Source organism: Glycine soja, chromosome 17, assembly GCF_004193775.1.
Source record: "Glycine soja cultivar W05 chromosome 17, ASM419377v2, whole genome shotgun sequence".
NCBI classification, from domain to species: domain Eukaryota; kingdom Viridiplantae; phylum Streptophyta; class Magnoliopsida; order Fabales; family Fabaceae; genus Glycine; species Glycine soja.
In genome coordinates, this window is record NC_041018.1 from 7,107,608 (window position 1) to 7,121,738 (window position 14,131).

The 14,131-nt window shown below is 31.2% G+C and overlaps 1 protein-coding gene across 1 annotated transcript; it reads right to left on the reverse strand.

The window, feature by feature from the left end:
* Positions 1–226: 226 nt before the first annotated feature.
* LOC114393880 (aldehyde dehydrogenase family 2 member B4, mitochondrial-like) lies at positions 227–5,019 on the reverse strand. The gene is made up of 11 exons (XM_028355357.1): positions 4,828–5,019; positions 4,357–4,491; positions 3,827–3,969; positions 3,592–3,745; positions 3,259–3,488; positions 2,483–2,572; positions 1,651–1,824; positions 1,425–1,562; positions 1,104–1,241; positions 952–1,013; positions 227–674 (listed from the first exon to the last, which is right to left on the reverse strand). The coding sequence occupies exons 1-11, from the start codon at positions 4,916–4,918 to the stop codon at positions 401–403; spliced, it is 1,629 nt and encodes a 542-aa protein (XP_028211158.1). The 5' UTR covers positions 4,919–5,019; the 3' UTR covers positions 227–400.
* Between the last annotated feature and the right edge of the window lie 9,112 nt (positions 5,020–14,131).

The window sequence follows — 14,131 nt, forward strand, 5'->3', positions numbered from 1 at the left end:
CAGAGGGGATGGTGCTAAAGTTCAAGACACACAAAGCCAAGCCTCCGAGCTCAAAAAATACTTTCAGAGGAATTTAGTTTGCATTTACCTTGTCTCAAAAAGACAAGTAGAAATTCGAAGCTTTGATTTGTCACATGTGAAACCTTGTCGTGCTCCACTCAACTAATCCATTAAGGTATCATATATGTAGTGGTAATTGTGTAGTTATGTATATTTTTGCCAAGTAGTAAACTAGTAGTAGATGCATGGAACTTTTTATTTTGGATAAATAAATATACGAAGCACGTTTGTTAGCTAAGATCACATCAAATTCGAGGTGATTAATTCATGATTAAAATTCAGCTCTTGTGTGCAATCGATTTTTATTGTTGAAGACACAAGGGACACAAGTGTGGACATTTTATAGCCACGCAGGATTCTTCACTGGTGAGACAACAGCTTTCACCTGCAGGTAGTTGTGAAGACTGTAGATTCCTTTCTCCCTGCCAATACCACTCATCTTGTATCCACCAAAAGGAATTGCAGCATCAAAAACATCAAAGCAATTAATCCACACAGTTCCAGCTCTCAGTGCCCGCATCAATGTGTTGGCTGTGCTCACGTTCTTAGTAAACACACCTGCTGCTAGACCATAGCGTGTTTTATTTGCCCGTCGTATTACTTCATCAATGTCCCTATATAAACCAAAAGCTATTAGAAAAATCTCATAATGCCACATTAAAATCAATATGAATGCTTTTTGTTGTATTCATTATGATTTTACAAAAATGGTGGTCTTTTTTCTACGTGGGCCATTTGCTATATTAATTACTGATGATGAAATAAGTTGAGTTGGAAGGATCCACCGACAATAGGATGATATATCACCACACATTTGTAGGATTTATTTGACTAAAATTTTTATTTTGTAATAGAATTGCATAAGCAAGTGAGGAATCAAATTTCACTCACTTGAATTTCAAGATGGACTGAACTGGGCCAAAGATTTCGTCTTGTGCTATCAACATGTCATCCTAATCATTAGCACGTGTTAGAAAAAAGCTTCAATATTTTAGAATCTTGCTGCATTTATGCAAATTACTTGTGGTAAATAATTTCAATACCTGAACATTTGAGAAGACAGTTGGCTGGACAAAGAAGCCTTTTGAGCCCAATCTATCACCCCCACATTCAAGGGTGGCATGGCTTTCAATTCCAGACCTTATGTACCTAAGGACTTTCTCAAATTGTTCCACGTCAATCTAGGGTTTTTGCAAGAGACATGAAATAGTGTTATTTAGTTACATAAGAGTATGATCAAGAATGTGGTCTTCTGTAAAACTTTAACTTTTCCCATGAACTCATGATTGTTAAGGATGAAACAAAAAGAAAAGAACAACTTGTAAAGTACAATAACACAGTGGTTACTTTGAAAAGAAAATTACCTGAGGACCTTGTTCAACACCTTTCTTGAATGGATCACCAACAACACGTCTCAAAGCCCGTTTCTTTGATTTCTCCAAGAACTCATCATAGACACGCTCATGTACAAAGGTACGTGAGCCGGCACAGCAACATTGCCCCTGTAAAGGATCCAACATTAGGCATAAGCTTCTTCTTGACACATGCATATTGAGGTTCAATGAAGTGATTGAATCTGATTGAATAAACCTGATTAAAGAACAGAGCAAAGTGTGCAAGTTCAACAGCCTTGTCAACATCAGCATCCTCACATATTATGAAAGGCGATTTCCCTCCAAGCTCCAATGTCACTGGCTTAAGATTGCTTCTTGCAGCCAGTTCGAGTACAACTTTTCCGGTATCTGTTGAGCCAGTAAATGCTAGCTGCAAAAATAGAATAGAAAAAAAGAACTTTATATGTTGATAAAAAATGGTTTGGTTTTACCCGACAATTACTATGCAAAGGGAAAATTCAAAGCTTAAGGATACAGACAATAAACAAATGAATGCCATTGTTCTTACATTAACACTAGACAGTATCAAAGAACCAATTTTCCCTAATATGTAGGAGCAGTTTTGATTTAATGTCCCTCAAAGATAATAAAGTCATTTGTCATGTGTATCAGGCAATAAACAAATAAATATTGCAGAAAAAAATGTTATTGGCTCCAAAATACCTTGACAGACTGCCAACCAACCTGTTCTTTGATACAGAAACAGGCTAACCACCTTCAAGATAATGTATTTTTCATTACTTTTCCACTAACCAATTTTTATACTCTAAAGGCTAAGTCTCATACAATAGGGTATAAATAAGAACTATTGTCATCTGATAAAACCTGACATGGACTTACATGGGATCTGGACCAATCATGCTGGCAAATATAATGCACTATGATACGACAGTATCCTTAACATGTTTAGCAATCTACACCCTCAAGATTAGTTAGAACAAAATAATGTCTAACATCAAACCAGATTCGTTCTTGACTCTCATACAAAACTATATATAAGAGTCTAACATTCTTGGTTCCCAAAATACCTTGTCCACATCCATATGACTTGCAAGAGCTGCGCCAGCAGTTGGACCGTACCCAGAAACTACATTCAGAACACCATCAGGAAGACCAGCCTGCACAAAAGGGTGAAGGTTACAAATTATCTAGGGAAACACAAATGCAATTGAAATAGTCATCGAAATCTAAATAAGAAAATCTGCAAGTCAGCACAAATTGGGGTTAACTAAAGAAGTAAAAAACAAAAGGCTAGAGTTATTATTTGACAATTGACATCACATATCAAAACAGTCTGTATTTCTTTATAACTTCTGCAACATTATTCCAAAACTACTGAGATAATGACACCACATGACAAATTATAGAACAAATATCCCATGTACACTTTTTGGTGACATCGATGAACATTGTGCAAACTTCATATATGCAGTAGACTTTGACAAGGCAAACTGTGGCTTAAAGGTAGATTTTTAAGTTCATAAGATGTATCAAATTAGGTACAATTTTTTTAATTTAATAAGGGTAAACCGGTGCATGAGGCTCCCTCCATTCTGCCCATGTAGGTGAAGAGGCTGTTTCCACCACTAGAAAACGTGATGTTTGCATCATTATTTTTCCATTTTTTAGGTATGTAGAAGTAGAATGAAGTAGCACTAGAGCACTGTTTCAGGGGAATAAGCAATGACAGGCTCAACTAACAAGTGTTCAGGTGATGTTTTGATGACTAAATTTGACTGTATCCATGCTTAAGAGATAGGGAGAGAGAGAGAGAGAAAGCATAGATTATGAGATATGAGCTGACCTCATGAAATAGTTTTGCTACAAAGAGAGCTGTCAGTGGAGTTTGCTCAGCAGTCTTCAGAACAATGGTATTACCACATGCTAGAGCTGGTCCAACTTTCCAAGCAAACATAACTAGAGGAAAGTTCCAAGGTATAATTTGTCCTGCTACACCAATTGGTTCATGCAATGTCTGCACATGATAATCTCCATCAGCTGGCACTGTCAACCCATGAATTTTGTCTGCCCAACCTGTAAAACAATAATTGTTGTGATGAGGGTGTCAAGATAAAATTTCTTTTAAAAAAATGAAGGATTAACATAATTAACAACTAACTGTTGTTACTGATCTTACCAGCATAATAGTGAAATAAACGCACGAACATTGGTAATTCAGTCTTGGCAGCCTGTTCATAAGTCTTTCCGTTATTCCATGTCTCGAGAGCAGCAAGCTCATCGCTGTGTTTCTCAACCAAATCAGCAAAGCGCAGCAATATACGACTTCTTTCCTGAAGTAGTTATTGATAAATTATTACCAAATATTAATTGAAGGATGTGCAAGAAAGGGAGGACACTCAGGAAATGCCTACATATGCAGTCATTTTAGGCCAAGGTCCCTCATCAAAGGCCTTGCGAGCTGCTGATACTGCACGGTTGATATCTTCAACATCCCCTTCAGCAACTTTAGCAATCACTTCTCCTGAGCGCGGATCATATGTTGGAAATGTTTTCCCTGAGACCAAAAGAAATTGCAGATAAAGTCCACCAATTGATTTTACAAATGGGAAAAGCTAACTTCTTTTCAGTTCCACTCAATCCATGAATTGAGACGCAACATTCATGTTCAAATTCAAACACAAGTACACAACCTAACCATGATTTTGTTAAACAAGTTAGTGCATGTTTGCATTACAGTTCAGAGAGTTCAAAAGTATTTTTTACTCCCAAAGCAACAAATTAGTCCTCTTCATTTTGTGTATTGAAATTTGCAAATGTGCATTAGCATTCACAAAAATACTTTCCCAATTTTAATCCAAACATGTAATAACAAAGTGAGGTTTGGGGTGTTCGAACTAGAAGTCAAACATGTTATAACAAAGCTTGTTCAAGCTAGACACACCTGATGCAGCATCCACAAATTGCCCATTTATCAGGTTCTGTGTGTAACGTATTGAAACTTGTGGAGTGATTAGTTCCTCAACTGCTGCAGCCGTGCTAAATCTGTTAATGTTTCTCCACCCTCCAGGGTTTCTTCCTGGGATAAACAAAGAAATCATGTGGCAGTTTTATTCAACAAATTGAAGATTGTATTCTGATAATATAGTTGCCAAAATGAATATATAAAGAAATACAAGTGGTGGATAATAACCGCTATCAGAAGATACTTTAAAATTTGGTCTTGAAAGTAATGAAAAAGATTCATTATATCACAATAGTTTTGGTGTGCTAAACAAAAGTGAATAGTGCTAGTCAAATTATTCATATGCTTTGCAATCTGGGAAACTCATGGCCATCATCAACATTCATAAAGGGTTAGGAAACAAATTAAGCATTAACAAATAAAAGATGAGAATGAAACTAAGTTGATCACCTAGTGAGTGAAGCAGAGAAGCAGCTCCAGAAGAATTGGAAGAAGAGAGAGAGCGAGAGAGTAGCCTGCAAAGACTGCGAGCTGCCATCATCAAAGTCAAATATTTTTCCCTGCTTCTTTTTCTTCTCCTCCTTGTTCTTATTCTTATGAATGATAAAAGAGTCTTTTCAAAATAAAAAATGGTTGTACCTTGTGTCATTAAACGTTATCACCATCAATCAATATTATGTAGTAAAAAAGAAAGCAATGCAAGAAAGTGTCATTTTATGGATGACATTTTGTCCATACTTGTGGGGTCTGAAAAGGATATTAAAGTGCTGATTTGGAGATAATATTATTAAGATTTAAGACATGATATAGAAATTTGCAATGCTTGACTATACATTAGCCTTTCCGAGTCGAGTTGGGATACTATATTTGCACGGTTAATTTTTCATGTTGCCATGGTGTTTACAGATAGCATAGTTTTTAATAAACTGTGTCTAAAGATAACTCATACAAGAATTGCTTATATTTCAGTTGGGCAATAAAAATTTTGTGAAGGTGAAGCAGAAGTGGGAATAAGACAAGTGAAGCAGAAGAAAGCATATACAAGTGGGTGGGGACTTGGGAAATTTCGTAGTTTTTTGTTTGGATATACGCAGCGCTAGGTAAAGGGGAGTAGGGGACCGCATAAGTCCTTTTTATCCCAATTTGTGCAGGTAGATTAAGGCGGCAAATTTGGTAAGCCAAAATTATTAAACATATTGCTAATCTGTTTAATCCATTTAGGCCTAAATTGATATTTTAAGATAACTATTTAGTCGATGATTGCAAAAAAAAATAAAAAAATTGAAAGTGATCCTTTGTTTTCTTTCAAAAAAGTCTTAAAATTAATAAAAAAAAAAATTATTATTTTTAAAAGTAAGTTAATAAAATATACAGTATGATTAACTGCTCTAGCTTATGTGTTATGAATCCAATCAAACAGTGAACAAGTTGGAACCGGATGGTAACTATCTTGCTGTAGCAACCTTCTACTCCTCTTACGCAAGTGTCCATGGTAATACCCATGTGTTGGGTTTTACCAAAAACATAAATACCCATGTGTTAGGTATCTAATATATAGGCTGAATTTAAATATTAAATAAAAAGAAAGACAAAAATTGCAAACGGTGACATATATACATTTTAATTTCAAGAGATTGATCCAGCAGAAAAAAAAAAACAAGGTATCATATTGATATATAGGTCACAAATTTGAGCTCTCAATTATTTTTTAGGATGAGATAAATATCAGTTTTTGTATATAAGTGTTCTGTGAGTGTAAAGGTTTTTTCTGCCTTAAATTGGAATTTCATCCTCTCCTTTTAAATTTTATGTAACAAAAATATCTGTACTTTTTTTACTAATATTATCCAGTTATAGCATGACAGTTGGATTTGCTCCTTTGACTCTGTTAACTCTGAGTTTGGATTCTAACAGTAAATGTTGATGTTCCATTTTTTGGCACATTGACATTTGCACAACAAGCATACATACTCACACTGATTTGCAAGTTGCAACTGATAAGACCCACCCATAAACTTACTTCCGATCATGTGATGCTTCTGTCTTTTACTTGTAGCACCATCCAGCAACCCATCACGATCACCTTCCCTACATGTAATCCATCAAGTCATGTGCAAATTACCAAACGTGTCTACACTGCTTACCATGTCAAAGGTTTAATTTGATTAATGGATCTGGCTAGGATTAATGGCTTTAACAACCTATGGTACCACCAAATTCTAGGATACGATCTTCCTAAAAAGAAAAATCTGAAGTATGATCACTATGAACTCGCTTACAAATTTGTACGCCAAGATACAAAAATAAACTATTACATATATATGAGCTTGAAGTTCATGATCTGGTGTATATTGCTTCTATGCACTGAGTCGTTAGTGTATGTTCATATGCAGCAGGTTCAACGTAAATCTTCAAGCAAAACCTGAACATACATAGGTGAATCTGTATATTAATTTTTAAATGTTTTTTAATAGTATTTCCATTATTATTTTTTTGCACCCCATGTATGCAATGGAAATACAATTTCATTGTCAATATGGGGGTGAAAAAAATTATAATAAAAATATAATTTTGTTGCATACTTGTACAATGGGATTGTGTTTAGGTTATGTTTTATTTTCTTCACTCCTATTTAGGCAATGGAAACACATTTCCGTCATTTTTCTGTTAAAGGGGCAATTTTGGAATGTGACTAAAAGGCACCACGTGGGTAGTGCCATTAAAAATGTTGTGGTGCCAATAGCAACTTCAATTCGAAATGATTAACAAAAGCAATGTCAGTCCATTAGGTTGGGAGATAATTGTTTTGGATCCAAATTATTTAGACTCGTAATTAAAATTAAAGTAAGTCCATTACCTAACTTCGTTAAACTTAACAGATAATTAATCCACAAGCTCATATCGAGAACTTCTTGGTGTTACTTTCATATCTAACACCAAAGTATATGAGGTTAGTTGGATGATTAAGAAAGACGGGAGGAGAGAAGGGCATGACCTCATGAGTTCAATTGTTTTCACTAACAATTAACATTGATAAAAAAGATTTAGATATTTTTTTGTTTTTGTAATTTAGTGTCTTTTTCATTTTTGTTCCTATATTTTTTTTTTTCATTTTAGTTCTAGTATTATATGTTTTTTTTACATCTTTAAAGATCTTTAAATAATATCTTTTTTATTATTCAAATTTTTTTTTACTGTTTAAAGCCTTTATATCGCAGGACGGAAAAAAAAAAACAAACATTCAAGATTAAAACCAAAAAAAATTACAGGAAAAAATACATATTTAAAAAAACAATATCTTAACACCAGAGAAGGAATAACAAAAATCACAACATTTTTGCCTTTTTCATGTGAGAATCATCATCTTATAATAGAATAATATAAATAGGTCATCAAGTCTTCGATTCACTCTCTAACTTCTACACTCTTAACCTTCTCTTATAAATACCAACTTAAACGGGAAAGTCCTTCTTATATATACACTACTGAAATTTAACTCGTGTAAACTAGAAGAAATTTTGTGTGCATATTTTTTTTTTAGACTGATGTTGACAACTATGAAAAGTTGGAAATCACTAATAATAAAAAACTTAAAATGCAGTATGAAAAGTTGAAAAACTAGAATTGAATGAAAACGACTCGTCAATATAAAGCTTCTTTGCATATTAAAATGTGGACTTTAGCGTTGATAGTATCTGAACTTTTGGGTTTATTGATTCGCCTAATCTTTGCTTGAGTCTGCCTTCTTTTAATTTCTCTCCGGCTTTTCCCCTTTGTTTGAAATGTGCTAGTAAACTCATTGAACATATATAATTAACTAGTTTTGTTAACATAAGTTCTTAAAACTGATCTTAAATAATTAAAAGTAAAAAATTTTTGTTAAAAAATTATAAAAATATAATAAAATAAAAACATTTCACGTTTAATTGTTAAGAATTATTTTAATGAAACTGTTATAAGACAAATCAAGTATCACGTTGCATGGACAGATATGCCCCACATCCAATTAATTAATCTAATCCTTTGCTTTTAGTTTTCAGTCTTCATCTTCTAAGGACGTATGAAACCTTCAAGTTCAAGGCAATGTTTTTTTTCCCCCTATTCAAGCCTCTTTTAGTGAAAGCAAGAAAACAAACTGCGTGCCGTGGCATTTTTTGACCGCTGACTTTGACATCTTTTATTAAAGAAAGTTGAAAACTAGTTATTTTCCAAGCTGCAATTGACATGCAACAATAATAATAACAGTTAAAATCTTATTCCACTCAAGTCTTATTACATATATGACATTAATTAAGAGTCATAAGATAAGATGATTTAATGATTGGAAGAGAAATATAAGATTAAAATGATAAAAAGATTATGAGTTCAAATCTCATAGTAATTTTTTTTTAGTGAAAATCTCTACTAATCTTATTTCACTAAAGTCTTATTACATATATGACATTAATTAAAGAGTCATAAGATGATTTAGTGATCGGAAGAGAAATATAAAATTGAAATTATAAGAAAATCATGAGTTAGAATCTCATATTAATTAATTTTATTCTACTAAAGTCTTATGACATTAATTAAAGAGTTGTAAGGTGATTTGATGATTGAAAGAGAAATATATATATATATATATATATATATATATATATATATATATATATATATAAGACTGATTTGATAAGAAGATGATGAGTTTGAATCTCGTATTAATTATTAATATTTGTCAATTAAAAAAATTAAGTTCAATTAAAAATTAAGTATTTCAATTAATTATACTATTAGAAGAGCTTATTATCAGTTATGATCTAAATATTTTGTTGGCTGTTCCAAAAAAGAAACAACGAACCTAGTGAGATCTCATTAGCAACTAAGTCCAATTAGAATAAAAAAAAACACGTACGTTTTTAAATTTTCAATTTTTTTAGCCAATAATTAAGTAGAATAAAAAATGATAGAAAGAAGAAGGATGTCATATCAATGATATCATGCACACCATGCACTTTTTTGTGCATCGCTATATGCACAAAAAAGCATCATACAGATTTTTGCACAAAACACAAATGCACGGATGAAAGAATATTTCATCCATCAATACTCTTTCAACACGGAATAAAAAAAAGATTGATTGGTTGTCATGGATAACTTATATGTTTCTGTTCATTTAAAATTTTCCCTTCAATATTTTTTTAAAATAGATCAAGTAAAATTTATCAAAATAAAATTTTATAATTTATTTCCTTAAACAATAAAGTTAATAGACAAACTATGAAATGTATAAAACAGAGATAACAAAAACCCAGTAGTCTCATTAACAAGGTGAGATACAAGTGATTATTAGTTTAGGCTCTTTAAGCATATGATAAGGGGTTACTTCCTGTCTTCTTCTTTTTTTCTTTTTTTTTTTCAAAAGATCGACAGATTTTCAATGAAAATGACCAACAACACTTACACAACCACACAGGAAGCTAAACAAAAATGTTATAACAACGCAGAACAAATAAACAATGACAAATTTAGCACGCGCATTCAAAACTATCAAGATAGCAATCTTGAAATTACGTACTAAAAAAACTGAAAAACATATAATTCACATCCTCCTATTACAAAGAAACCTAGATAGAAGCATGAACTTTTATTCACTTTTTCTTTCCTTTATCAGTCCTTTTAGATTGACACGTGCTTAATTGCAACATGGATGAAGACAACCTAAATTTGTTAGGTTCAGGTGCAATAATTAAGGGTTTCTATCAAACTCCATTGAATAGAAGAAATGTGGAGGTAGGGTAGAGACAACCAGAATGGTGAAAAGGCAAATTGATAATTATATAGATAAAGAAGAGGAGGAGATGTAAATGATGGTTGTAAAAGGAGAAGAGAAAGATAAGGATAGAGTTGGTGTCTTAAGGAGGAGGTGAGGCGGGGTAGTGACGAGGGAAAAAAGAGAGAATTGAAAAGAAGAAAAATATCACATTATGGGGGAGAGAAAACCCCCTAGGATGGGAGAGAAGTCCTCCTATGGAGGGAGAAACCTTGATGGGGCATCACTTTTTTTCAGGAGCTTCTATTGCTACACCCGCTAGGGTTTTTAAAATCCATACAAGTTTCCTGTTTATGCGAATAGAGTAATACCTATGGACAGAGAAATTGTTCTTTAATTAATAATCATTTTGTTTCTTTTTATAAGATTTTTTTTCTTTTTCTATAAGACTTTTTTTTAATTATCACTTTCATTAATTATGTTTTTTATTAAAATATCTTAATATTCTAGTTCATAAATAATTATTACTATGAATTGTCTCTTTCTGATCTCTTATGCTTGGAGAATAGAAGAGTTTAATTTTAACATTTAAAACTCCATCGTTATTATTCTCTCTCCACGGATAAATTATTTAAGGGTAAATTTAAAAAATATTATAATTATAGACAAATTTAATAGTAATATTTTAAATTAATCATATTTTAATAAGCATAAATTAGTCAATAGTATTTTATAAAAAATGATAGAGGATGTACTTTATTTTTTCATAAAATTAGTCTCATTCAGATCGTGAAGATACCCCCGGGTTTAATCCCGGATTAAAATTTTTTTTACAATTTCATTCAAACATACATAAATATATATGTTATTGGGATGTTAATGTGTATCAATTTTTGTTAATACAAATCACATGCCAGATCACATTTAAAGAAGAAAAAAATATGTATATGGTTGGTACACTTTTTATTGGGATGGATATATATGGTTGGTACACTAACCTTCAATAGTCTTTCACAATTCGAATTGGAAAAAAAAAATCTTAAAGGAAGTTGCCTTGATAGTTAATGTATGAACACAAAATTCAAATCAATATATCATCAACCTAGTTGGTTTTGAATTCTTCCTCTTTCCATTAATTTCAAGCACTTCCCCTTAATTGGTTAACTTTTATTCGTTATAATTGGTAATATTTCGTCCTCTCAAAAAGAAAAAAAGGGTACCATTTCGTATGAAACAATAGCCTTGTTCCTTACACATAATAGTATATTATAATAATACTGTCAAAGTGCATAATAATTTCTCTCTCGGGCCATGCTGGCTCATGAACCCACTACACTAATGCTTAGGAAAAAAAAATTAGTACAAAAAGAACAAAGAGAAAATGAGTGCGGCTGATACAATGGCCATTTAATTTTTTTAATCAGATGCTAGGCATATCAGAATCAGATTTGCCATAACAACTGACATTCTCCGACTTTATTTTAATTCTTTACTCATAAATTTTGGTTTTTTAATTTAGGTTTTTCATTTTTGCTAACACGTTTTCTTGAGTTGCATGTTAAGAAATAAGAACAATGTTTATTGTTACTCTTTGAATCGTAATAATTATTTACAAAATAAATGACTGTGTTTAATTTTTACATTTAATAATTTATTGTTTTCTTAACTTGAACCCTAACTATACTGTTAAAAATCCCATTTTAAAAAAAAGTTCATAACTACTCCATTCACCCCAAAAAAAAAAGTTCATAACCTATTTCAGTAGCTACTACCATATAGTATCGGTGTATGTACTAGTACTGGTTAATTTATGTACTACTATCGGTTTTAATAATGATCAATGATTAGATTTGTAGGTTTGATTTCCAATCCTATAAAGACCCCTCAAAATTTTCATGAGTCACTATAGTACTAAACCAACTACCTTCGTATTAGCAGGGTGAAAAAATAATCTTGCAAATCCTGACATCATATATATTAAAGTCAAGTTGTGCGAGAATGTCGGAAAAATATTAAGAAAACATTTATTGATCTTCATGTTCCGAAGATGAAGAGACATGTGAACCTTTTTAAACACCAAATACATCATCCCCTTTCCCTGTTTACATTCTCCGACAACAAAAAGGTTAAAAGTTTAAGACTGGAAAGTGGAGGCGTCTCTATTGTTCTCTGTATTTCTTTTTTGCATTTTTTTCAAACAAATCTTATGTTTGATAATATTGACTTACAGTATAAGCTAGCTGATTTAACTTGATGCTTAAAAAAAATTTCCAACGCATCTTTTTAGCAGAGTATTTGTTATTAGGGTGATAATTCAAATTTATAAATAAGCTTTATTAAAAAAACAAGGTGCAAATTTTTCTTTCATTTCATCAGATTCAATAAATTTTAAATCATAAAAAAATGTATATTAGCCTTCGTTATATTAACAAATTATATTCAATAAGTAAATTTATTCCTCCTCGTATTCATGTAGAGTGAAACTTTAATATTGCAGACACCCCTTTAACTACAACTGTTAAATTTGTATATGAGAAAAAGAATTAGTAAAAAAAAATTATATAGTCATTTAATCATAACTCATTATGTGTGATTAATTTATTAATTTTAAAATAATTATTTTAAAGTAATTGTGGTTTTATACTAGTACATCGATATTAAATTCTTTGTATTATTACTTAATCTTACTTTTTAGTATTCACTTAAAAAAGGTTATATTTTTTAGTGTAATATTTGTTTCTTTTTTATTTGCTTTGAAACTGCCAAACAAATTATTCCATTATTTAGTAGCTATGAGAAAAACTTTTAGCATATAATTTGCGATTTTGCATGATGTATTAACCTTTCATTTGTCTATATTATTTATTTAACGGAAATTGATTTATTTTTTCAAAAATATTGGGTCTGAAAAATGAAATTAAGACCAAAAAAAAGTTTCTCTGAAAGGTATTTAGAAATTATAATCTATAAAGAAATTTGAAGGATATGCGCTCTAAACCTTGATTTGTGAAGACTCTATTTCTCAGCTATATTTTTTTAGGAAATTTTAAAAAAATTATATACTCTATAGTGAACATCAATTACTAAGTTTGTATTGAAGGTAAATATAAGTAAAGGAAGAAGAATGATAAATAAAATTGTAAAGAGTTAAATAAGCAAAGGATTGAAAAAAAAATGTAAAGACTTGCATTTGATTGATGTATTTAGGTTTATTATATGTTCGATCTATTATACAACACAAAACAAATGATTGGTCTCAATGCAAATTTCTTAAGCATGTGATTAAGAGTTATTCTTTATTTGTATATGAAGAAGTTGTTGTTGAGAAGAAACAACAAAGCAATAAGTGTCAACAAATTCTTCAAATAATGAGATTAAAAATCTTGTTAACAAACCAAGATAATACAATCACATGCTGAAAAAAAGTGGTACAATTAACATTTATAATCCAATACAAAATAATTACTCTCACTAAATTTGTCCACTTGGTCCTAGCTAAACCCACTAATGTTTACAACGATATCTATGAAGTCCTGCAATAGTCTTATAGATAATTGCTATGCTAGTAAAATGGTCTTCCATATTGATCTTCAATTGTATTTGAGGAACAAATCTTAATTGCTTTAAAGGATCAAAGCCCAATTCCATTTTAAGTAAAAATATTGGTAGTTTGATCATTAATGTTTGATTAATGAATTGTGAATAAAAAATATGTAAAATGTTTATAATTAATTTAATTTGGGGATTTTTTTAATAAAAAAGACAATTTGCATCTTAGAATTAGAAGCCATAATTATAACAATTAAAAATATTAAATTTAAATATAAATTAGCAAAAGATTAAAATCTTACATTGACCATAATAAATAGTCTAAAACTACAAAAAAGTGAATTTTATACTTTACCTTTTATGACTTGTCCCACCTTTCAATTCCCAGCTCCACCACCTATATATATATATATATATACCGGGGTGAAGGCGTGGCAATGCATTGGTGCACATTAT